The sequence below is a fragment of the Eleutherodactylus coqui genome, chromosome 1, assembly GCF_035609145.1.
Source record: "Eleutherodactylus coqui strain aEleCoq1 chromosome 1, aEleCoq1.hap1, whole genome shotgun sequence".
NCBI lineage: Eukaryota > Metazoa > Chordata > Amphibia > Anura > Eleutherodactylidae > Eleutherodactylus > Eleutherodactylus coqui.
This window is the reverse complement of record NC_089837.1, coordinates 435215785-435242408: the sequence shown is the minus strand read 5'-3', so window position 1 is coordinate 435242408 and position 26624 is coordinate 435215785. Positions and strand designations below refer to the sequence as shown.

The following is a 26624-nucleotide window of genomic DNA, read 5'->3' as shown; positions in this document are numbered from 1 at the left end:
AATTGGGAGTTCAGGGCGTGCCGCAACTGAAAGTATCTAAATAGCTGAAGTTGTGGGGACTGTGTTTTTTCCCGCAATTGGTTAAATGTGAGGAGACTCCCGTCTGTATATACGTCTCCCACCGACACCACTCCAAAAGACCTCCAATATTGAGGGTCTGGGACTGACTGGAGGGCTTTAAGGCCGGGGTTGTTCTATAAGGGAAGTTCACACATTACTCCTTTGTACTGTTGGATGGCCTTAGCCTCCCTCCACACCTTTAAAGCTAGTTTATGAAGTGGCAGTATATCGGGAGGGTTGGTGTGTTCTGGGAATTCCAGGAAATTTAAAAGGTTGTTACCCTTTACTTGTTTTGCCAGGTATTGGTCAGCGATGGGCATTTCCCGCTCTAGGAACCAGCTCCGGACGTTGCGTAGCTGTCCGGCTAGGTAATATACGTGCAGTTCTGGGAGCGCCATTCCAGCTCGCTCCTTCGGTCTTTGTAGGGTCGAAAGACTAAGCTTGGATCGTGTGGAGTTCCAAATGAAAGATGTAGTGAAGGAATTGAGGGCTTGAAAGATGCGTTTGGGTACAATTATTGGCATATGTTGTAGTATATACAGGCATTTAGGTTGAATCGCCATCTTTATCAGGTTTATACGGCCAGCTACCGAAAGCGGTAATTTGGCCCATCGCTCTAGTTTATTTTTGACATTCCCGAGCAGTGGGTTGATATTGTCTTTTATGGCGTTGTTTGGATTTCGGGACATATATATTCCCAAGTATTTGAAAGTGGAAACCACGGCTAGGTTATATCTGGCGACACAAGGGTCTATTATTGGGTCGGGATTTGTATATAGAATTGTGGACTTGGGCCAGTTGACATGTAAACCCGATAAGTGGGAAAATTTGTCAATTTGGGTCATAGCGTGGGAGAAGGAGGTTATAGGGTCTGACAAAAATAGGATTGTATCATCCGCATATAAGCCCACTTTACTTTCAAGGCCCGCCCATTTAATGCCGGTTACTTCAGGGGTGCTTCTCAACCGGATTGCCATGGCTTCAATGGCCATGGCAAATAGTGCCGGGGACAGCGGGCAGCCCTGACGGGTGCCTCTTGCGAGGCGGAACTCAGTGGATGGGATGCCGTTTACTATTACGTTGGCGCTTGGCGATTTGTAAATGGTTTTAACCCATTGTAAGAATTGGGGGCCAAACCCAAAGCGAACCAGGCAGGCCTCAAGGAAAGTCCACTCCAGCGAATCGAAGGCCTTCATTATGTCTAATGAGACCAGTGCCCAGGGCATGTTAAACTGTTTGCCCAGTTGAATTGCTGTCTGTACTCTCCGTATGTTGATTGTTGTGGACTTTCCTGGCATAAAGCCGGTCTGGTCAGGGTGTATAATAGATAGGATTACTTGATTTAGTCTTGTGGCCAGGAGTTTTGTTAGGATTTTGTAATCGACATTTACCAGGGATATGGGTCGGTATGAGCTACAGTCTGTGGGGTCTTTGTCTGGTTTCAAAATGACTATAATAGATGCTCCGTAGAACGAGGGCGGAAGGGATTGGTCTAATTGGGCCTGTTGTAATGTTTCCAATAGCAGCGGGGCCAGTTGTTCGTCATATTTCCGGTACATTTCAATCGGGAGGCCGTCCGGGCCTGGAGCTTTATTAGGTGCCATGTCTCGGATTGTCTGCCGTATTTCGTCTAGGGTGATTGGGGCCTCCAGGAACTCTACCTGTTCTTCGGACAGTGTTGGAAAGGTCAGGTCACTCAGGTAGTCTAGGATATCTGCCTTTGTAAAATTTGTAGGTGAGCTATATAGGTTAGCGTAGTATTCTTTAAAACGATTTGTGATGGCTGGGGCGTCAGTCAGCTCCGCACCATTTTGATCTTTTATCTTAAGGATTGTGTTTAGGTGTTTCTCGTGTTTAATCAGATTGGCTAACAAATGGCTGGATTGGTTACCTAGTTCGAAGTAATATTGCTTCGCAAAGAATAATTTACGTTTGGCCTTAGCGTGAACTTGGTGTTTGTAGAGGCGGGAACAACTGAGCCATGCTTCTTTATTAGAGTCCGTGGGGTTATCAGTGTAGGTCTTTTCTGCCTCAAGTGTCTTGTTTTCTATCTCTCTGTCCGCCTGGGCTGTCGTTTGTTTGATATATGTAATGGCTGATTTAAGGAACCCCCGAAGGTATGCTTTAAGGGTATCCCATCTCAGGGCCGGGTGGGTATTGTTATTATGGGCATCTAAGAAGAGGGATATATGGAACGGAGTTTGGTCGTCTGGGCCCAACAGTTTAAGCCAAAACGGGTGTAGTTTCCAGGTAGGCAAAATTTTGAGTTGGGGAAATTTCAGTGTTAGGAGTATCGGACTGTGGTCCGATATTCCCCGCGGACAATGTGCTACGTCTGAAAAATACACCGCCACTTCCGCGGAGCTGAATATATAGTCAATTCTCGAGAGGGAGTTCTGGCCGGGGGAGTGGCAAGTATATTCCAGAGTGTCGGGATGATGTAGCCGCCAGAGGTCAACCCAACCCACGCTCTCGGTTATCTGCCGGAGGGAGGAGTTAGTGCTTGTATTTGTGTTAGCTAGGGCATAGAATTTGTCTTTGGTCGGGTCCATTACTAGATTAAAGTCTCCCATACAAAGTACTCCTACTGAGGGGTATTGGTGTGCGAAGGACACAGCCGTCTGAAGGAGGGAGAGGTTATTGTGTGGTGGATTATAAATACATAAGATGACATATGGTTTGGAGTCTATTTCTGCATACACAAATATTGATCTACCCTCCGGGTCTTTACGGACATTAATAGGGTTCCATCTTATGGATCTGTGTATAAGCAATGTAACGCCTCTGGAAGAGGGGGTGTGAAAGGAGTGGGCCGCCCACTGTACCCACGGCTTCTTAAGGGTGTCGGCTCTGTCCCTGGTGAGGTGGGTCTCCTGCAAACACACGATATGGGGGTTTGTTTGTTTAATAAAGGAAAAGACTTTCCTGCGCTTAAGGGCTGTGCCGAGACCACGTATGTTCCAGCTAAGATATTTTAAAGACATTGGTATCGGTGTAAATATAGGTCTTGATCGGCGCCCCTATAATTGGGGGAGGACGGGGGGGAAGGACTTTGCAAGTACAGAGCAGTGGATGTCATTGGCATAGACAGTTCAAAACATATAACAACAATTGTCTCAAAACAGTTTAAACCATTGGTTATTAGCATCCTGTCTGAATATAAACGTAGGAACCCTAAATTAGGGTTCCGGTAAATCTAGAGACAGGAGTCGATAAAAACCTTAAGCTACAAACTATCTGTAGGTAGCTGATCTTACTGGGGGGGAAAGGGTCCCAGTGGCCTATGGGTGGCTGACTTTGTCTGGTGGACTTAAATTATTAAATTAAAGTAACGTTGAGACACGGGAGGTCCCGGGCTACAGGTCCGCGGCATGGACGGCCGGCACACCACCAATAGGTCAGGGGAATAGTAAGCTTCTCAGCCACATTTCAACTTAGTATGCATATTTATACATGTTATGAGTTGGCGCCTCTTGGTGACACCGGATGCATTTCGAGCCACTCCAGAGCTTCAGTAGGAGAGTGTAAGAAAATTACTTTTCCCTCTGCGGCAATGCGCAGACGGGCTGGGTATGCCATTGAATAGGGGATATTTCTGTCCCTAAATTTCTTTTTAACCTCCATAAAGGTAGCTCTTTGTTTTTGCAAGTCCGCAGAAAAGTCAGGGAAGATAGATATCACTGAGTTGTTGTGTTTGAGTGGGCCTTTTAATCTGGCTTGACGTAGGGCGGCGTCACGATCCCTGCAGTTAAGAATTCTTGCTAGAAACGGGCGTGGGGGTGCGCCCGGCTGTGATGGTTTCGCCGGGACGCGATGAGCCCTCTCCACGGCAAAGTGGGCAGAGAAGGTGTCTTCGCCCAACAATGATTTTAACCAATTTTCCGCAAAGAGTTCTGGTTGTGAGCCTTCTGTCTTATCAGGTAGGCCGATTATGCGTAAATTATTGCGGCGCGCCCGATTTTCAAGATCATCGGTTTTTGCTTGACAATATTCCGCTGTTCTCATGGCTTTCTTGACTGTTGCGGGGATTGGACGCAGGGAGTCCTCCACATTCGAAATGCGGTCCTCCATCTCCCTCACCCTGCCGCGCATATTTTGCAGATCTTGTCTCAGGAGGACTACGTCTGATTTGACCTCTTCTATCTTATCTGTAAGGGCGGACTTGCAGGTGTTAATTGCCTCCAGGAGTTGACGCATTGTTGGTTCTGGTGGCTGTCCAGATGCATCTTCGGTTTCTTTTGTTTGAGCGGGTCGTGTCACTCGAGGGGTATGCTCCGGAGTTTCGGTGCGTGAAAATTCTTTCAGTCTCTCTGCCGCAGGGCCGCTTTTTGCGCGCGTGCTCATGTTCACGGGCAGTTATTTAACGTGTTTGACTGAAAGCATAAGCGGTTTCTTTGGTGATGTGAACGTGTGAGTATTTCTGAAAAAGATTACTTGCTTATGGGGCTGGTCAGCCGATCCGGTAGCTTGTGAGGGTTCTAATAGAGAGTTTAGATTGTTATTATCTCCGGGGGCCTTACTGTCACAGAGTCTCGATCGTCTTCCGGAGTTTAGCGTACTGGTGAGATGAGTTATCAATATAGGGAAATGTTATTTTATTTTGGGCTCCGGTCAGTTCAGGTTGCTCAGCCGGATAGTCGTCGGGTCTTAGCAGCCTCCTCTGTAGCGGTTAGGGGGTCTCAACAGAGCCGCAGAGGGGAGAGTCACAGAGTGGGGAGGTACTTTATGTTTTGTTGGCTCAAGTCCAAATTAGTTCGGAGGGGATGGAGTTTCCCCGTCTGGGCTTCTCCCCTCCAGGCGCTTGACGTCTAGCTCGGCGGCGTGCCGCCGCTAGGTGTTGTCCCCCGACCTTTGTCCCCACTTACGATTTTGTCGCCGGCTCCGCTGGGCCGGATCACGATCGGCAGGTCGTCTTGCCCCCGGCGTCCAGCCGGGTGTGGTGAGTTGCGTTCACTGCGGTGGTGAAAGTGCCGGGCGGTTAGACGAGTCACGGTTCTCGGCAGCTCCGCGGCAGACGAACCGCGGCAGGGGAATCGAGAGTTCTGTCCCTCCGCGGCAGCAAGGGGGCTCTGTTTCGCCGAACAGCCGGAAGCAGCGCGTTCCCAGGGATCAACAAGCCCAGTAACAGGCGCCGGGACCGCCCGGACGGCTGTTCCACCAGGCCCAGTGCGTTGTGTCTTCGCGGCAGCGGAGGAGAAGGCGCCAGCCGGTCAGTCAGGTCGTTCAGACTGTCAGCCCACGGCCCTCCGCGGACCCCGTGACGGCCGGGTTGTCTCAGGTGGCAAGTAGGTGGTGCAGCCGGGTGCAGGAGATCGCAGTCCCTCGGGAGGTGTCCGGTCTCCGGGTCGCCGGCCGCTCAGGAGCGCAGAGGTTAATGATCATTCAGTCCCCAGCAGTGCGTACCGGGAGGCGAGGAAGCCGCTCGTGCCCCCCCCCCGCGGTCGGGCTCAGGTTTTCAGCAGAGGTACTCTCCGCGGCGGCAGGGAGGGGATACGGGAGGAAGCTCGGAGGCAGCTGCTCCTCAAGACACAGCAGCGCCTGTCTCCCTGCAGCGCCCAGCCAGGACGGCGAGCGCTCGACCCGCGGGAAAGGAGGGGAGGGGGATTTGCAGCAGAAGGAGATCGCTTGTGTCTCCTCCGCGGTCGGGCTCAGGCACTCCAGCGGCGGCGCTCACAGCGGCGGCAGGAGGGGCAAATCCGGGAGGAGATTCGGAGGTGGCTGCTCCGCAAAGCGAAGGATCGCTCGTCCTCCTGCAGTCGGGACGGTAAGTGTGTTCGCCCCGCAGCCACAGGAGGGGGGGGAGGGGGGCTCCAGGCGGCCGCCCGGACAGCCGGGGCCGACGGTTCAGCCCCGCAAGCGCCGGCTTGTTCTTCGGAGGGAGAGGAGAAGGGCAGCTCTGTCTTTCAGAACGGTGCTCGGCGGGGTAAGTCTCCGGCGCTGCCACTTTGGACGTCGGCAGCGGCGGGAAGCAGACAGGGCGTTGGCGCGGTCTCACCTCCGGGCCGGTCCACGCCGCTCCACAGCACGCTCGGCGGGTCTAATCAGTCCCGGTTCCGTCCCAGCCTCTTGCAGCAGGTTTTAGAGGACTTTTTTGTCCTATTACGGCACCCTAAGGTCAGGATTTTTGCAGGATTAGCTTTTCCCCTGGGGAGCACCTCTCAAGTGCGACTTGCCATGTTGGTCGCTGGCCACGCCCCCGGCATGTCCTATTTTTGTGCGGGGCTCGCACATGAAAGAGCCGGGGCCGCCAGGCGCGGGTGAGTACGCGCTCCTCCCTGCAGGCACTGGGATCGGGTCCCGCGGCGAGAATTCTCACCGCCGGATCCAACCCGCCCGTCTGCAGGCGGCCTATGTTGTCCAGTATAACTATAAGAAGTATTTTTTAAAATACAACTTTAAAAGCTCTATATAAAACATCACCAAAAGAAAAATCACCATTTTCTCCACTTAAAATTGCTTTGTTTGTCAAAACGTCTAAAAGATAAAGAAAGTACATAGTTGGTATTCTTGTGTCCATCACGACCCGGTAAAAGTGTCATGCTATTTAACCTGCATGGTGAGCTCTAAAGAAAAAAAAGGCAATGCCAGAATTTTGTACATCTTGCCTCTGAAAAAGTCATAGTAAAAATTCATCAAAAAGTCGTATGTGCTCCAAAAAAGGTACCAATGCAAATGTTAACTCATCCTGCAAAAACAAGAGCTCATGCAGCTGCATCGATGAAAAAATAAAAAGTTACGGCTCTCAGAATATGGTGACACAAACAATTTTAAGGCTGGGTTCACACAGGGCGGATTTGCCATGGAAATTCCGCGCAGAATTTCCCCGCGGCCCCTAATCTCGGGATTAGCCAGTCATGGGGACGGCCAATCCGCTGCGGTAAGTCCGCAGCCGCGGTTTCAGAATATGCAGCATGTCTGTTTATCTATTCTTTCCGCCGCGGCCGCGCTCTCCTCTATGGGAGCGCCGGCCGCGGCGGAAAAGCGAGCGGCCGGGCCGCTTCAAAGCCGCCATGGGTTTTTTCGCGGTGGTTCTCCCGTCAGAAATCTCGGGGTTTCGGCTGCGGCCAAACCGCGGGATTTCCGACGGGAATACGCCCCGTGTGAACCCAGCCTAAAGTACTATTATTACACAAAAGTAGCAAGGCATAAAAGACTAATGAAATTTGGTAAAGCAATCATTGTACGGACCAACAGAATATAGTAAACATGTAATTGATACAGTACTACACACTGAACATTGTCAAAGGGAAACTAAACAAACATGCAAATTGCTGCTTTTTTTTCTCTCTTGCCTGCGCTAAAACAATAAATAAATACATGTTTTTCACGCTGTTATATGTGCCTCAAAATAGTGCCATTAAACAATAAAAGCTATCCCACTAAAAACAAGCCCTCATGCAGCAACATCAATGGAAAAAAAAAGTTATGGTGCTCGGAGGGCAGAGATAAAAAGAAAAAAATACAAGAAAAAAATTCCACATTATGAAGACTAAAACTAACCAACAGCGGTACCAGGGTTTAAAAAACTATATACCAAATTCTTTGCCAGGTCACTAGCCATATTTTTAAGTTAAATTAGGCCTTAGCCGTCACAACCAAAATGCCCTAAAATAAAGAGACATGAAAAAAATCTCAATCTGTTACCATACTAATCAAGGAACATTTGTATTCACTGCAAGTAAAACTAAATTTTATGGAGATCATCAGATGATCATAGTAAGTGTTCTCTATTGACTATAAACTCCATAAACTAATGCAAAGTATACATACCAAACTCCTTTTGCATATGGCGAGTGGTAAGTTCTGTACTACAGACTTGCTGAATGGAGCGGTAGGCTCTGCTATTTTCAACTTTTTTTTACGTTTACAATACTTAACCTGTAATGTAGAGAGGAGGTGCTTACATTAGATAAGAAAATACTAACTGTGATTTATCGTGTTTCCCTAAAAATAAGACCTAGTAGAGGTTTTGCTGAAGTTCTAAATATAAGGCCTCCCCCAAAAGTAAGAGCTAGCTCTGTCCTTGCTGTACGAGTCTGCTGTAATGAGCTCCCCCGATGGCCGGAAGCTGCAATACCGTCCCTGCTGTTCAAGTGGTCCAGGAACTGCTGTGTGTGATTATTACAGTCTCCAGACAGTGTGTGGGAGCCAGGCACTACACAACCCTTATTTTTTGTGGCCCTGTGTGTGTCAGGCAAGACAAGAAATACTCCTTTAAGGACAGTGCTATTGCTAGACATGAGAGATGTGGGCCAATGATTCTGAAAGAAATGGAGTAACAAGAAATTCACCAGGAAATTCAGGGTTTGGATTGTTATGATGATGTTCCAGAAGATGAGGACATGACTGTCATTGGATAAATCTTGCTTTGTGCTCATAAATATCGGGATCGGTAAATGTACCATAGATTGTTGTACATGGAAATAATGGTAGTAACAAGAAATGCTTGATAGGAGTCACTGTTTGTCTGGTTCTGCTGGTTTGTGATGACAACTACTGTACACTATATAAGAAATGTTCATTTGTTTTGTTCAACAATAAATGGGAATTCTTCTTCATGGAAAAGTAAGACATGCACTGAAAATAAGACCTAGTGCATCTTTGAGAGCAAAAAATAATATAAAACACTCTCTTACTTTTAGGGGAAACAGGGTATTATCAATGACTAAAAATGAAGAAACGTGAAAAGATCTTAGCTGGTTATCAGGATAAATGAGCAACTGTCTGTATGCAGCACAATTAATGGTAATTAGAGATGAGCGAGCACGAGTAACTGATTACTCTTTCGAGCACCATTCGGGGGGATCTCTCTCTCTTTCCCCCACCGATCCCCGCCTCCCCCCCCCCCCCCCTTCCCGCTTGGTGCTCAGACGAGTATTCAGTTACTCGAAAAGACCAATGCTCACTCGAGCATCAGCCTTAAATGAGCGTGCTCACCCATCTCTAATCATAATCTATTAGTATCTTTATGTTGCTTTCTCTGGCGGCAGCATAAAGTAGTGTCAGGCACCCTAATTGCAGCTATACGAGGGCCGCTTGTATGACAAACTACTTCACAGATACGTAAGTCAGCTCGTATTTCTGCCCTGCCTTATGTATCTGTGAACTAGTTTATCAGAAGCTTACATTTCTGTTTGGCTATTACTGTGCATATGGAGACAGCTGTCAATCAGTGGCTGGAGGGTGGGCGGTGCTAGCCTGCAGCTCATGAATATCAACGACTACTTCTGGAGTTCTCTATGCCTGAGCTGCTGCTGATAAAATGCAAGTTTCTGACAAACTACTGCAGAGATACATAAAGCAGACATTGCTGTAATCAGCATGCCTGTCACTACCTTATTGTTAGGGTGGTTTCACACGGGCAAGAAAAATTGCACGATTTTCGCCTGATGACATAGTCACTAAAAAAGCAGGTTAGGAAACCAATGATTTACAATGGCTTCCTTCTCATCAGCAATGTTTTCACTGATGTGATGCTGAGAGATAAAAAAGCAGGCATGCTTTATCTTTCTGTGATGTGTGATTTTTTTTTTTTATCTCCCATGTTTCCCTGCTTCTTATTGCGACACAACTAACATGCATTGCAATGCGATTTTAACATTAGAAAGTTGGGTGGCAGCAATGCAATCTGCAATTACTCACCCAAAAAAGCATCGCTGATGCTCAACAATCGCAGTGAACAAAGACACGATTTTGATGTTGCTCATATATACCAGCTCCTCTGCTAGAGACTGCTGGCCTTTTCTCTGTTTATTAAGCATAAACAGTGTCACGCTCCTGCGTGTCTGTGCAGCTCTCAGTACATGTAGTGTGAACTGTGTCTTGTTGTGCGTCCTTGATCATCTAGAATGAGGTAGGTCCCTAAGTTGCAGCGCGGGGTCATCCCTATTGGGCTCATTGCCCCGCATTGCAGGCAGGTTTCCTGGGGTTAGTTGTCTCGTTAGTGGAGGGACCCGCAAGCCAATGAGGAGGGACGTATCTCTTAAACAGAGATTTATGAAAAACTCTATGAATCTTCCAAGAGTCTGGCAGTGCCAATTCATAAACTACTGGATTGACAATCCTGGTGACCCAGAAAGGTCCCACAAATCGCAGAGTCAATTTCAATGCGAGGACCTTTGATTTCAAATTTTTGGATGATAAATAAACCAACTGACCAACAGAAAATGAGTCAGAAACTGTGCGTCTATTCACATTATTCCTCAGCATAACCTTCTGAGAATGCTCCAAATTACAACGCACCTCACCCCAAATCTCCTGGAGCCTCTTGACCATTGAATCCGCAGATGGATTCTTGGAAGCAGGAAAACAGAAAGGGAAAACCGGGGATGATAGCCAATAGCGGTGTCCTGCTGAGCTGATAGCTCCGAGAACAGGAGCGCTGACAGCTGCTTTGTTCTACGAGCTTTCAGCTGGTATTCTGCTGGGAAGTCCAAGTTATTTTAGCATTTCATAACTCACCTCATCACCCATTTCAATTATTGGGTGCGTTAAAAAATGCTGTTAAACGCAGTAGAATGTGTTTGAAAACTCAGTGCTGAATCGCGGTAAAACGCCGCAGTTTCGATCGCGGAGTTTTGGTTATGAATGTGTGAGAGCGGCCTTAATCCACAGATTTACAATACAACATGGAATCTGCAGCACATTCATTATTCTGCATGGATATTTTCCTGACTGTGTGAATGAGGTTTAAAATGCCACATTTACCTGCACTGCTGTGAGAATGTCTGCAGAATTCTCCACATGAACACACAGCTTTAGAAATAAGTGTCAGAATGCAGAGAGGCTTATTTTATTAGTATTCTGTCTATATGTATATTATCATGCCATAGCATATGAATAAGAGATGTGCTTTGCATACTTACTGAGCTCCCTGTTCTTGCACGGTCACCCGTGGAAGTCATCCGGAAGACAGTGCAGCAGACTCCTCTCTGCAGGCTGTGCGCATGTACACACACTGTTCTGTTTGGACCTGCATGCGCACAGCCTGCAGAGAGGAGTCCGCTGCAACTGTCTTCCGGATGACTTCCACAGGTGACCTTGCAGGAACAGGTAGACGGGTAAGTATGCAAAGCACATCCGGGGCCTCCTCGGGATCCGTCCTATGTGCTGCATAACGTAATTTATGGTGCTCAGAAGTGATGGCAGGTTCCTTTTAACAAGACTCACCCAGTAATGCTTCCAGTAATTACTTTCCAAGATTTAGTTTTTAATTTGTTACATTATTAGTGGAGATGAGCGAACGTACTCGTTTCGAGTAATTACTCGATCGAGCGCCGCGATTTTCGAGTACTTCCGTACTCGGGTGAAAAGATTCAGGGAGCGGGGGAAGGTGTGGCGGCGCGGGGGGTAGCAACGGGGAACAGGGGGGAGTCCTCTCTCTCCCTCTCCCCCCCACTCCCCGCTGCAACCCCCCACTCACCCACGGCGCCCCCCGAATCTTTTCGCCCGAGTACGGAAGTACTCGAAAATCACGGTACTCGGGCGAAAAGGGGGCGTGGCCGAGTACGTTCGCTCATCTCTAATTATTAGTTAGACATTTACTTAAAGTGTAATTAAACGTTCATCAAACTTCTGATGTATACTGGCATATGAGGAATCTTTCTTGGTGGGAATTCTGTGATCTAATCAATGACAGCTCAAACCTGCTGTGTATGGAGAGGACTCAGCTCCTGAGCCCCATTCATACAATCCTCACACACAACACAAAGGTATTAAAGAGATTGTGTCGCCAGGTTCATGCTCAGCCTGAGTCTAACTTCAAATTGTGTTTTTCCAGGATAGGGCTGTAATTGAGGAAGCCCGTCATGATACGGGGGGGTGGAGATAACCAAAGTTAGGGAAGTTGGGAGTTAAGGGGTTAAATTACTTTGTGGTTTGGGGAAAATTCTAGAACAACAGGGGGGGACAATTGGGATTGGTGGTTTAGGGAGTAGGCGGGGGGGGTTATTTAAGGAAGGAGAGAGTGTCAGCGACATCTTTTGCTGAGGGGACATTAGTGAGTGTCACAGTAAAGAGTCACTTACTCAAAATGTCCAAAGAAAGGATCCTGGAGGAGTTTCGAGCAGCGGCCACTGTCCATGGTCCTCACTGGCTGCAGGAGCAGGTGTCCTAAGTGCTGAACAGAAGCAGCACAGCAAATGTGGGACCGTCCGAGGAGCAGAGTTTGCGGCGGGCTAGGCCGCCAGCAAGATTTTGTGACGAGGACGTCACTCCCAAAGCTCGTCAGTGGCGCCGTCCCCAAGCCTCGGGGCAGGGAGTTGCGGTCACGGAGGAATCCGACAAGGCTGTCGGCGAGCAGGGGACCTCGCTCTGGTCCGGGGGCGGGGCCTGCGGCGCTGGTCGGCAGACTGCAGCATCCTGGAATGAACGTCTTTCCTGGTGATGTGCCGGGTGGGGGAGCGTCTGGTAATGCATCCCAGAGGAGAGGGACGGCTGAGAGGGTCGGCGGTGGCAGAGCTGGTAGGAGTTGCAGCACAGCGACCCCTATGGGTGATGTGCAGGCCCGGGGGAGAGCTGGAAAAAGGTCTCGAAGTCTGATGGGAGCCAAGCGGGGAAGGGAAGCCCATCCCCAAAGAAAGACTATTGCAGTATCCGCTGGGAGCAGCACAGCCAGGGTGTGTTCCGTAGTGTGTAATTCGCAGCGGGAGCAGAGGACTGGAGCAGGCCGGCAAGCAGCGGTGAATGCGGTGCCAGCTGAGCAACAACTGGACGGCGCGGAGTCGGATGAGACGGGGAGCGACGCGGAGGTCCCGGTTCCTAGATGTCTGGCTGGTGGAGATACAGTGTCCATGCAGCCTGGAGAGCATAGCTCAATGTATTGTATGTCTGCTGATATGCTTGCGGGTTAGATGGAAGGTCAAAGTTTGAATGTTGGGCAGAGGGCTGTTTTACATGGGGAATTTGGGGGTGAGTTAAGGGAATTGTTGGGAAATGTGAGGGATTTGTTGCAGCGGTGCGATAGGGGGGAAAGGTTCGCGATAAGTTCTCCGGCGGCAGCGTGGGTAACGCAGGGGGTTAGAAGTGTCGTGGTGGTAGGTTATGGTACTTCTGAAAATGTTGGGACAGGGGTTACACAGCGTGCTGGGGTGACGATTGCTGTGCAAACCGAAAAGGATGGGGAGTCAGTTCGATTAGACGATAAGGCAAAGGGGGAGGTGTATGTCTGTTTTGAGGGGCCCTTGGGGGCCGATTTAAAAAAAGAGGTAAAAAAGGAAAAAATATGGAAGGATGAGTACAAGGAGGAAAAGAAACGTTGGTGGCTTATCCCGCAGACTTTTGCTAATTGGATGCAAGCGTTTGCGATTTTGGCGGGAGTTATAGGCGAAAATGCGCCTGAGAATTGCTCTGCGCTTTTTTGTTACTTAGACTCAATTGGAGAGGCATATAGGACGTATGGCGGGCAGGCGTGGTTGCGGTATGACGAGCAATTTCGTCAACGCAAGGCTGTGTGCCCTAATATTCGCTGGGAGCACAAGGACATCGGCTTGTGGTTAAAAGTGATGGCGCCAACGAGGTATGGGCAGTCCTTTCAAGGGAGCGCCGGGTCTTCTGGCGCAAATGTTTGAAGGAGCTCAGCCGCAGGTAGGAAGGCAGGGTTTTGCTCGCAGTACAACGAAGGCCAGTGTAAGTTCGGAGCAAGTTGTCAATTTAAACACAATTGCTCCGTTTGCAGCGCAACGGGTCATGGGGCGTCGAGATGTTTTAAACGAGAAAAAGGGAAGGCCTCAGGTGCTGATGGAAAAAGGGAGGTTACCGGTGAGGGTCAGCGAGATGGTCCCGTATCTAAATAGGTACCTGGTTTCAGAGAAGGGTCAGTTATTATTTTTGGGGTTTTCAGAAGGTTTTAGGATCCCAGCGCCACAGCATCGGGCTCCATTTGTTGTTAAGAATTTGCGTTCGGCTTTGCAATTTCCGAGAATAGTGAAGGAAAAGTTGGAAAAGGAAGTGTCGCTGGGGCAGATGGCAGGGCCTTTCTCAGCCCTGCCAATCCCTAATTTAGTAGTTTCCCCGTTGGGCATAGTTCTGAAGAAAGAGCCTGGCAAGTTTCGTTTAACTCACCATTTGTCCTTCCCAAAAGGTGAATCCGTCAATGACGGTATAGCTCCCGAACTGTGTTCGGTGGTCTATACCTCATTTGACTCAGCGGTTAAATGGGTGCAGCGGTATGGTAAAGGGGCATTGTTGGCGAAAACAGATTTAGAATCTGCGTTTCATTTTTTGCCTGTTCACCCTGATAGTGTACATTTGTTGGGGTGTGTTTGGGAGGGACAGTTTTTTGTTGATCGTTGTTTGCCTATGGGGTGCTCCATTTCCTGCGCCTATTTTGAGGCATTCAGCTCTTTTTTGGAGTGGGTTGTTCAAGATGTGTCCGGTTTGCAGTCGATTCTGCATTACCTAGATGATTTTTTGTGTATTGGGCCTGCAGATTCTAACGTTTGTAGTTCACTCTTGGGCACGGTGCATTGGGTGGCCAAACAATTTGGCATCCCTTTTTGCACCGGAAAAAACAGAGGGACCGGTGACTTGTTTGAGTTTTCTTTGCATCACGATTAATACCGTGAGAATGGAGTGCAGGCTGCCCACGGACAAGCTTGAGGCGTTGCGGCAGGATTTGGCGAGAGCGGCTCATTCACAAAAAATGACCCTGCAGGATCTACAGTCGTTGCTAGGCAAATTGAATTTTGCTTGTTGGATTATGCCAATGGGGCGGGTTTTTTGTAGGCAAATGGCAGGTGCAACGGCGGGTGTGAAGGCAGGGCATCATTTTATTCGAATCTCGGCTAAGATTCGAGCAGATTTGGCAGTCTGGGCATCGTTTTTAAACAAATATAATGGTCGATCATTGTTTATCGATCAGGCGGTGAACAATTTTTGATTGTGAGTTATTCACTGATGCGTCTGGGCCGTTTGGTTTCGGAGCCTATTTTAGGGGACAGTGGTGCGCAGGGCGTTGGCCGGCGGAGGGAAGGTTAGTGGGGTGGTTAAAAATTTAGTTTTATTAGAATTGTTTCCAATCGTGGTGGCAGTATTTATTTGGGGGGATTGGTTCAGGAATAAGAAAGTGCGCTTACACTGTGATAATATGGGAGTAGTTCAAGCAATCAATGGGGTGACAGCTCAGTCACCACCAGTGGTGGATTTGCTGCAGTACTTGGTATGGCGCTGCTTGTCATTGAATGCGTGGGTAGTGGCTGTTCATGTGCCGGGGGTTGACAATAGTGTAGCTGATGCACTTTCTCGTTTGCAGTGGGAATGTTTTTAGACATTGGCGCCAGAGGCGGAACGAGAGGGTCTGCATTGCCCAGAGGAGTTATGGAAAGTGGTCGACGTGTGGCGGAACAAATGATCGTTAATTCGCTGGCACGGGGGAACTGGAATGTTTACAAGGAGGCTTGGGATCATTGGCAGCAGTGGGTGAGTGCGTTGGGGACTCAACTGTCTGAGTACGACAAAGAGCTGGCACTTCTGGCGTGGTTATGTGATGTAGCAGCGCAGGGTTGGTCTGTGGCGAAGGTGAATTGTTACATGGCCGGGTTGGCTTTTTATTTTAAGTTATGTGGACATCATGATTTGACTAAGTCATTTGAGGTGCGTCAAGCTTTGTGAGGTTTTTGGAAAGGTCAGGTGTTTAGGGACAGGAGACGACCAATAACATATGGCTTGTTGGTAAGAATGGCAGGCGTGCTTGGTCAAATTTGTAGGGATGGTTTTGAGGTAAGTTTGTTTAGCTGTGCCTCTGCGTTTGCCTTTTTTGGGGCATTTAGGTTGGGAGAGTTGGTTGCCCCCAGTAAAGAAGTACAAGGTGGTTTAGCGGCAGAGGATGTTATACTACTGGATGGGAAGGTGGAAATTTGGTTGCGTCGCTCGAAAACGGACCAGTTAGGCAGAGGAAGGAGAGTTTGTTTGGGGCAAGTTACGGGGTCGGTTATGTGCCTGTTACGCTGTTTCGTTGAGTTCAGGAAGCTGCAAAGGGAGGAGGGGGGTCCGTTGTTCAGACATGAGGACGGGTCCTTTTTGTCCCAGTTCCAATTTAATGGTGTGTTAAAAAAGGTGGTGGCAGCGTTAGGGTTGGCAGGTACAGGATATTCGTCGCACTCTTTTAGAATTGGTGCTGCGACAGAGGCGGTAAACCAAGGGTTGTCGGCTGAGGTAGTGCAGGGAACTGGGAGATGGGCTTCAAGGAGGTACAAGTTGTACGTTCGGCCTGAGCTAGCGCCTGAACTAGCAGACTGTTAGTGGGTGTTTGTATGAAGGATGAGGTGTGAGTGCCTGTGTAGTCTGTTGGGTTTGGGGAAGATGGTTACTGATTCGTGGTTTTTCTTCTTTAAATTTTTCTTACAGGTCGGGAGCATCCAGCTTTGCTTTGGCTGTTGGGCCATTCATATGTGTATTGGGGGGCAGAGAGGGCTAAGTTGCGTCCTACTGGGCGGCAGTTAGGATTCAGCAGGGATGTAGTGGTGGTTAGGTGGTTAGGCATTAGGGGGATGAGGTGGTGCCAGGTACTGCGAGAGGTAGAGGGCTATGTGCGGATGGATCGGTGCCCGGATATCTTAGTGATCCATGTGGGAGGTAACGATTTTAGTAATCGTCCGGCGTGTGAGCTGCGCAGGGACATCCAATATGATTTTCTTTGCATCCGCACTCTTTTTCCACATCTTATCGTGGTGTGGTCGGAAATTATTCACCTAAACGATGTTGGGATTGATCTGTGGGCGTTAGGGATCCAGGAGGGCATAGAGAGGGCCTTGTTGTTGTTGGGGGCCGCGCAGGCTTAGGTTAAGCCGTGCTAGCTGTGGCGGGTGGGGGGCGTCCTTGGAGTTGGTGGCAATTGTGTGGGGGGGAATCCCTCCATGGTGTTAAATTTTAGTGTATCTGGTGCAGGTGACTTGGCTAGTGAGGGGGCGCCAGTAGACTCCCTCCGGCTGTAAGTCTCAATAGTGGTAGCCACCCTTTGGGCGGCTTGTGTTGCCCCTGATCCTGTTGGTCCGGTGGGGGGCAGGTTTTTGTTCATATTAGGATTGCACCAGATTTTTGTGGCTCCAAGGACTCCCCCTCATATGTTGAGATTTATTTTATGTACTGTTTTGTCAATAAATTGGCTGCTGTGGCCATTTTAGCCAAAGAATGAGTTGTGTCTTTATTGTAAGGAGGGGGGGTGGTGGCTACTGCGGAGGTTATTCTGGCCTCCCCGGGTCATGAAACACCACAGCATTCTGAATAAAACATACACAGTACTGAGCATATCTGTCCCAGGTTCATGCAGCCAGCATGAACTTGGTGATAGAATCCCTTTAAAAACTTTGAGACCAGAAAGAATATCACTGATGAGCAGATACTGTGTCTGAAGCCAACAGGGTGGATACATCTAAAACTAAAATATAGTGTTTTTTTCTCAAAGTTAGGGCTAATGCCCACGGACGATTTTTGCTGCATATTACACTGCAGAAATCCACGGTGTTACCCCGGAGCTATTAGGTTCTATTGAACCTAATAGCTCAATGTTCACGCTGCGGAATTCCATCAGCGTGAAAGAAACCGCGGCATGCTCTAATTGTTGCGGGAATGCGCACGGCCGGCTTCCATCGTAGTTGATGGAAGCCAGCCGTTATACTATACGTCCACTGTAGCACAGCGAAAGTATCGCGTCAACACGCGTCACCGCCGGCCGCGTCATTTCACACTGTTGGCACGTCACGCGCTTAACTGCGCATGCACGCTGGCTTGAAGAACAGGAATAACGCAGCAGATCCGGGAGGTGAGTATGAGGGTTCTGGATGGTACCATGGTGGACTCCACTACAATATTCTGCTAGCGGAGATGGCTACGGCCGTGGGCATGAGGCCTTAGGCCTCATGTCCACGGGGAAAATCAGGCTCGCCGCGGATTCTCCATGCAGAATCCGCAGCGAGTCCCTCCTTTCCTGGGGACACGAGGCCTAAAAATAAGAATAAACTCACCTATCCTGGATGCTGCGTGTTTCTCTCCGTCGCGGCCGCATTTTCCTTCTTTGGGCCGGCGGATGTGTTTGGCACGCCGGCAGCGTGCTGTGCGCATGTGCCGGGCACATGCGCGGGGTCGAAGAAATAAGATCCGGCCGCCATGGAGGGGAGACATGCAGCGTCCAGGACAGGTGAGTTTTAATTATGGTGCGGGTGTTTCGCGGATCCAGGCGGCTTCCATAGGCTTCAGTAGAAGCCTGCGGGAGACCCGCACTAAAATGGAGCATGTCGTGTTTTTTTTCCTGCGCGCGGATCCGCACCTGAAGGGAAATATGACATCTGCAGGTATTTAACTACCTGCGGGTGTCCAATGCATCCCTATGGGGCGCGGACCCACGTGCGGGAAAAACGCTGCAGATTTTAACCCCATGGACATGAGGCCTTATGAGAGAGAGAGGCACAATTTCTGTAGTGGTGTAGAATAAGTTTGCACTATACAAACAAAAGGAAATACATTTTGTTTTCATTTCTCATCAAGTCTAAGGCCTCATGTCCACTTAAACGTACCGATTCCACTGCTGAATCCCGTAGTGGTATCCGTGCGTGCCTGCGGACATAGAGAGGAAAAGACTGTTTCTTACCTCACCGAATCCAGCGCGGGTCTTCTCTGAGCTGGCCGGATCTTCTTTCTTCAGCAAGGCGGATGCGTCCGGGAGCGCCAGCCAACGCGCATGGCGCATGCGCAGTGCTCTCTTTTTTGTTTTTGAATCCCCTGCCCTCCCGCTGATCCGCGGCACAGCCACAATGACAGCTACGGGTGTGCCGCAGTGGGGACGGCTTCCATTGACTGGATCTGGAGGAAAATGGAGCATGCTGCGATTTCTTCCCATGCATGTGACCCACGCGCCGGTAAAAAAAGGAAAAAAAAAATCACATCTGCATGTATTATTTTACCCCGCGGATGCAGATCTCCCGTGCGGGGGCCACGTGCGGATTTTTACATTAAAATCCGCCCGTGGACATTGGCTTAAGTATGTTTGCATCCCAAAATGCTGCCTCCAACTGATCTTCAAATAGAACAGTATTGGTGATCTGTAGGTCCACTTTTCTTCATCTAACTACATGCAGATAGAAATTAACTGCCAATAAATCACAGATAGTTACAGTGAATGGGAGTTGTATCTGTAGTACTATGCCAGGCCACTACATGATGTTTGGCGCAATCTGCTTCTTGATCTGTAAATAGTAACAGCGGTCTACCGAACAGCTGATTGGCCTCAGCAGGGGTCCCGAGCGGCATATCCCCACTGATTAGCTACTTAGGACCCATCATTAGGGAAAAAAAATCACATAACCTAAAGCGGCGGGGGTTTAACAGGTGAGTAATCGTTTTAATCCTAAACAACCCTGTAATTAAAAATGTAAAAATGCTTGTACCTCATCTTCAGAAACAGCGATCGCATCTTCATAGCGCTAGAAGTGAAAGAAAAAAAGAAAACCACCTGAAAACAGTGATGCCTTCCTCTAATTGCTTACCAAGCTTTAATCACTAAGATCTAGTCGCATGAGTGGGATTTGCTGTGAATTTTCTGCATCTAGAAATCCGCAGTTAGGTTACCTACACACAGGCGAGCGCAATATTGTGCTGATGAACGTGCAATTTACCCGCAGATGTGAGGCGATGTTCAGGCAAAAACGCTGCACATCGATTGTGTGCAATCTCGATCCTTTGACGCGCGATAGAGGATCTGAGGTGTTTGACATTGATTTCAATGGGAAAGCTCACATCGCACGGATTGCAAGAGCCATGTGATGCATTAAAGGTCCCATTGAAATGAATGGTCGATGCATTCCAAGTAACACTAGAGACAGGACCTGCAGCAAATTTTTTCACGCATTGCATTGTAAACATGCCTTGGAAATAGAGCTCTATTCAAAAGAATGGCCTTTATATTTCTGTGAGATTTGTGCATCTCACAAATCATAGATATAAGTGCAGAAATGCTGCAGATTTGCAACAGATCTGTAGTATAAATTAACATGCAGAATTCTCGCAGCGGGATCCGACCCGGCCGTCTGCAGGCGGCCTACATGGTATCCTACCTTCCCTGCTGATATACTAATTACCGCTGTGTTTTATTCTGAAACACTGTAGCATTTCAGACTAAACACACTTTTAAGTTTGACTCAGAATGAAGCACGGAGTCATGGAGGTGGGCCGCGCCGGCCTCTACCCACCTGCATCATGCAGACTAACAGCTTTCTCCCCTTCTATTTACAGGGAGAGGGCTGTCACTGCATGATGCAGGCGGGGAAGGGCCAGCATGGCCCATCTGTGTGACTCTCAGCTTCATTCTCAGTCTAACTTCAAATTGAGTTTCTTCGGAAACACCACAGCATTCTGAATACAACATACACAGTACTGAGCATACCCGTCCCAGGTTACTGCAGCCAATGGTTCAGACAGCATGAACCTGGTGAGAGAATCCCTTTAAAAACTTTGGGACCAGAATGAATATCACTGATGAGCAGATACTGTGTCTGAAGACAACAGGGTGGATACATCTAAAACTAAAATAGGGTGTTTTTTTCTCAAAGTTAAGCATGGCTTGCGGAAAAGAACTGAAATATTATTTAAACAAAACTTCCTTAAGGCCTCCTGCACATGACAGGGTTGGATGCCACAGCGGGATCCGACCCTGTGGCCAGCTGGTGACCCCGCTCACCTGTCCGGATTCTTCTTTAATCTGTATTGCGCATGCGCGCTGTTGCCAGGCAATGACGCGGATCCAGCGACCCTTCTGCAGTGCTCTCTACGGAAGAGTCGCGGGACGGACAGCTTCCATTGACTTCAAGGGAAGCAGTCGGTGCGGAAATCCGCACAGAATGGAGCATGCAGCGATTTTTCTGCCACGAGCGGAAATTTCCGCTTGTGTGCAGAAAGCAGCAGGTCTCCATAAGAGGCTATGGGCGGTATTTGCTGCAGAATCTGGGGGCAGCCGCCGGCCTCAGATTCCACAAATCAAATCCGCCGTGTGTAGGAGCCTTAAACAGAATGTGAAAAAAAGTTAAATTGAGAGCATCATGAGACAGAGGCACAATTTCTTCAGTGGTGCAGAATAAGTTTGCACTATACATGCAAAAGGAAATAACGACAGAAAATAAATTTAATTTCTCATCAAGTCTAAATATATGTTTGTATCCCAAAATGCTGCCTAAGGGCGCCCACCCACTGGCGATTTTTTTCCCTGCGAAATTCGCAGCATTTTTTTCTCTGCAGGGGTCTATGGGACTTGTAATGTTAAAATCGCGATCGCGCAAAATCGCGATTTCGCGGTAAATTGCGATTTTGCGCGATCGCGATTTTAACATTACAAGTCCCATAGACCCCTGCAGAGAAAAAAATGCTGCGAATTTCGCAGGGAAAAAAATCGCCAGTGGGTGGGCGCACTTAAACTGATCTTCAAATAGAACGGCATTACATCTGAATTCAACTAGCACTTTATATCTTTCATAACCAGGTTTGAACTGAAGTGAATGGGAGTTATACCTGCAGTACTATGCCAGGCCACTACATGATGTTCGGAGCCATCTGCTTCTAGATCTGTAAACAGTAACAGTGGCCTACTGAACAGCTGATTGGCCTCAGCAGGGGTCCTGAGCGGCATATCCCCAATGATCAGCTACTTATGACCCATCATGAGGAAAAATCACATAACCTAAAGCGGCAGGGCCTTAACAGGTGAGTAATTGTTTTTCTTTTTTTTTCAGATTTTCTGCTCTCCGGATATTCTCTTTTTAAATCCTGGACAACCCTGTTAATGAAAATTTTAAAACGCTTGTACCCCATCTACAAAAGGAGACCTTGGTTTCTTTCCATCTTCACTGGTTCTTTTTACTGCTAAACTCAAGAACTAGAAGTCACAACTAGACAACTGAAAACAGCGATGACTTCCAGTAATTACTTCCCGAACTTTAATCACTAGGATCCAGCCACACAAGAGGGATTTGCTGTTAATCTTCTGCTACGGAAAGTGAATCTGCTGACAATCTGCACCAAATGGTGTGATTTTTGTCACAGATTTAACCGCAGGAATGCTGCAGATTTGCTACGGATTTCCCATGGATGTGTGTGTAAATCGCTGTATGGCTCTCGCAGAGTTTTACCGCCATGGGAGCCGGCGGTGAGCTGGCTATCACCGCGTATGGCAGCAATTGTTCACTGCGCATGACAGCGTATCTCACACACCGTCATGCGCAGTGTGACTTGTTTCATTTTTGAAATTTCCTACTCTGTCTCACTGTATTGCGTATGGACTGTGTTGAATACACTACCCATAGAGAATAATAGGGCTCTACGCGTGTAATACGCAGTGAAATAGAACAAGCTGCATTCTTTTTCACGTGCATATGACACGCAATGTATATACGCTAATGTGAATGGATCAATGTACTTTTATTGACTCTATTCACCACATAATACGCAATGAAATCATGCTCGTGGAAATAAGTGGAACAGGTTGCCACAGCAGGTTGCGAAATGTCCTTCAATGGATGTTTTCAAACAGAGGCTGAAAAGATATCTGTCTGGGATGCTGCAACTGACCATGATAAGTCGCCATAATGCTGGTGAGCGGTCTGCAAATCATGTCCTATGAGGATTGTTTAAAGCAGGCTTATGGTGACATTCAAAGGGCCTATTGTAAGGCCGCATGCAGATGGCCGGGTCGGATCCCGCTGTGAGAATTCTCGCAGTGGGACCCGACCCGAGCCCCTGCAGGAACCAGTGTGGCACTCACCTGCTCCCGCGGCTCCGGCTCTGTGATGTGTCGGCTGCCCCGCACAGTAATAGAGCATGCCGCGATTTGTTTTCTGTGCGAGATTTCGCGCAGACTAATTGTGGCCGTCTGCATAGGATTGCGTTTTCTAACGCAATCCTATGGCACCTTCCACGGGCGTAAATTCTGCGGGAAATACCGCCACGGAATTTCCGCCCATGTGCAGGGGGCGTACGACAGTACAGTAAGGGCCTGTTCACACAAGCGTATTCGCGTACATAACATGCAGTGAATAGAAGCCATTGATTTCAATCAGTTCATTCACATGATGTATATTTTCACACAGCATGACCTATTTTGTTGCGTACTACGCACCCCAATAGGCCATTGAAGTGAATGGGCCGCGCAAATACGTGGTGAATGCGCAGGAAACCTATGTATTTACTGCATATTTATGCACCATTTCAGTGGGCCCATCTGCGTTCCTTTTTATGTACGCAAATATACAGGCATAAGCGATTTTCAATTGCGCAAATACGCAGCGTATTTGTGCGACCGAAATACAATTACACCCATATGAACGAGCCCTAATAGTGACCCTGATAGTGGCCACAGGAAAAATAACGACTCCCACAGTGGCCCAATTAGTAATATTAACCCCCATAGCAACGTTATAATTATAAGCCCACCCCCCAGTAATAAGCCCCCCTCCTCAGTAATAATAATAAGCCCCCCTCAGTAATAATAAGCAGCTCCCCCTCAGTAATAAGCAGCCGCCCCTCAGTAATAAGCAGCCCACCCCCTCAGTAATAAACAGCCCACCCCCTCAGTAATAAACAGCCTCCCCCCCAGTAATAAGCAGCCCCCTCCTCAGTAATAAGCAGCCCCCCCCTCAGTAATAAGCAGCCCCCCCCCCCTCAGTATACTTACCTCCTTGTTGCTGTCAGAGTCGCTCTCTCTCTGCTTGCCCTGACGTCAGTGTGCAGCCCAGCACGCTTTCTCCCCGAGTACTCTCCTGCGGAACTGAAGAGCAGGGGACTCGGGGAGGAGGATCCTGGCTGCACACTGACGTCAGTGTGCGCTGGGATCAGTGGCAACAGCGAGATTACCAGCGGGGAGCTGTGGCACCCCAGCTGGTAATCGCTTCAGTGGTGAGCGGCGTCGGTACGCCGCGGGCCACATAACACGAGGCAGCGGGCCAGATTCAGCCCGTGGGCCTTGTGTTTGACACATGTGGTTTAAAGGATCTGGGAATGTTTAGCTTGCAAAAAAGAAGGCTGAGAGGAGACTTAATAGCTGTCTACAAATATCTGAAGGTCTGTGACACTGCAGAGGGATCAGCCCTATTCTCATTTGCACAAGGAAAGACTAGAAGCAATGGGATGAAACCGAAAGGGAGGAGACACAGATTAGATATTAGAAAAAACTTTCTGATCAATGAGTGGAACAGGTTACCACGGGAGGTGGCAAGTTCTCCTTCAATGGAAGTCTTCAAACAAAGGCTGGACAGATATCTGTCTGGGATGATTTAGTGAATCCTGCACTGAGCAGGGGGTTGGACCTGATGACCTTGGAGGTCCCTTCCAACTCTACCATTCTATGATTCTAACATTTCATGATGTCAGCATGCATTTATAATTGCTGGCTAGACACTAACAAAAAATGCAGCAATCATATGTGATACACCAGGTTGCTCATTGGGTATTGTAAGCAAGCGGGGTTCACTTGCCTGCTGATCGCCAACTTTCAGAATGGAATGGGCACCAACCGTGTAGAAACACTCTTGAGACGTGGATGTTCTTTTATATTCTGGTCCCTGCCAGCATTTATTCACAGCATAAACATAGTCCAAATGACATTCTTTAGCAATTCATAAACAGTCCAAATATGCACCCCACCTAGGTGTTGAATTTAGGGTCGTCTTCCCGGTCAAACTCCTGCCTTATCTGGTCTGCATTGGACCCTGGGCTAGCAGTCTCTCTAGCTGTCTCTCTGTCTCTCTCAGCCAACATCTCCCAGACTTGGTTGTCGGACTCGGGCCTTTGCTTGACCACCAGCCTCCAGCACCTCAGTCCTACTGCGCTGTGTCTCTCTCCTTTGCTTCTGGCAGGAACTGCTTATATGCAACCAATTCCTGCTACACCCATCAGGTGTTAACCCTCTCTTTCCAGGTATCAGAATGCCTCTTTAGCACCCTCTGTAGGCCATCCTGATACTGCCTGCTACAGTATCCTCAGGGGCAGATCAAATAAAGCGACTACTCACAGGTCCATAGTGCAGCAGGATCAATATCCACTTTTTTTTTCAAAGTGGAATAAGGGGAATAAAAAGAAAAGAACTTACTACGAAGTTGAAATCTTCCAAAACCATTTCGCCATCTGAATCTGAGCCCGAGTCCTGTAAATATTTCACATTACAAAATATTAAGTTACACAGCGGTATGTGGATTAGATGCAATTGTAATTCAATGGAGCTAATCCACAGATTTACAATACAACATGAAATCTGCAGCACATTCATTATTCTGCATAGATATTTTCCTGAGTGTGTGAATGAGGTTTAATATATCTGCACTGCTGTGAGAATAGCTGCAGAATTCTCCATGTGAAAATGTGTCTTAAGGCCTCATGTCCATGAGCAGAACTGATTTGTGGAATCCGCACGGGTCACCCATGCGGATGATCTGCAAATCAAGCTGACCATAAGGAAGCATGGGCCATCCGTACCCGAATTAAAGCATGCAGATTTGTTTTGCGGACCTTTTGGTCTGGAAAACAAATCGCAGCATGCTCCATTTTGGTGCGGGTCTCACATGGACGGCTTCCATAGAAGTCAAAAGAAGCTGTCCGATCCATGGCCCGCCAGCAGCTGAGACTGCGGATGGGCCGCTGAGCCTGAAGGAAAGCAGGAGATTTGAGGGGAAAAAAACAACAAAACACTGCGCATGTCTGGCGGCTCGCTGGCTGGCGCTTCCACACACATCCACAGAGAGAGAAAATAGAAGACCTGCACAGGCACACAGAGTACCCGAATGGGTAAACAGTGTCTCTGGGCCGCGGGCAGGGTGGGATTCCGCTGCGGGCTCCTGCCCATGGAATCCGACCTGCCTGTGGACATGGGGCGTATGAGATAAATGTCAGAATGCAGAGTGGCTTATTGTTCCTTGTTTTCGCACTTTTCAACCTTGGAAGTTATCAGGAAGTGTAGTGGACTCATCTCTGCAGGCTCCCTTTAAGGCAGCCATCTCCACCAGATACCCAAGCAGCATCTTGTGATGTTGGCATGTATTTTAAATTGCTGGCTAGACAGTATGTAACAAAAAATGCAGCAATCATATGTGATACACCAGGCTGCACATTGGGTATCCTCAGGGGCAGATCAAATAAAGCTACTACTCACAGGTCCATAGTGCTGCAGGATCAATATCCACTCTTGGTTTTCATAGTGGAATAAGGGGAATAAAAAGAGAAGAACTTACAGAAATGACGTCATCATATTCCGTATCCTGCGTTTCTGATTCCATGCTCCTCTGTACATTACAAAATATTAAGTTACACATGATCATAAAAATGCAATAACAAAGTTTTTATAAACCAGTAAAACTTTTATGACATCTCAGAACACAGAGACTGTTGGAAGTCGTTATTGATGTTGATCACAGCTTTAAAACAGTACAAAAGGAACTGACCACTAGATATTATATTACATGGGTTGAATGTAGAGCACAACAAGGCCAGCTCACCCAGTCTACTCATCTCTCTTCTAAGCAGGAGGCGCTATTGGGCGCGGAAGTTTTTTTTGTCACCAAAAGAAGGTAGTTTTCGTCCTGTTTCATGTTACCTCA

General features: G+C 48.2%; 1 protein-coding gene across 8 annotated transcripts in view; it reads right to left on the bottom strand.

Moving 5' to 3' along the window:
- PARP4 (poly(ADP-ribose) polymerase family member 4) overlaps positions 1–26624 on the bottom strand; it is a 150386-nt gene that overhangs the window by 37279 nt on the left and 86483 nt on the right. For 2 of the 8 annotated variants that reach the window (XM_066582152.1, XM_066582157.1), the window contains exons 32-35: positions 26259–26309; positions 25124–25177; positions 19440–19475; positions 7831–7938 (exon numbers count right to left, since the gene is read on the bottom strand). The exons of 1 other annotated variant lie outside the window; for it this stretch is intronic. In XM_066582152.1, coding sequence (XP_066438249.1) covers positions 7831–7938; positions 19440–19475; positions 25124–25177; positions 26259–26309 — 249 coding nt within the window. The remainder of the gene's footprint in view (positions 1–7830; positions 7939–19439; positions 19476–25123; positions 25178–26258; positions 26310–26624) is intronic. 5 more of the 8 variants (XM_066582155.1, XM_066582153.1, XM_066582156.1 and 2 more) reach the window with 5 other exon arrangements.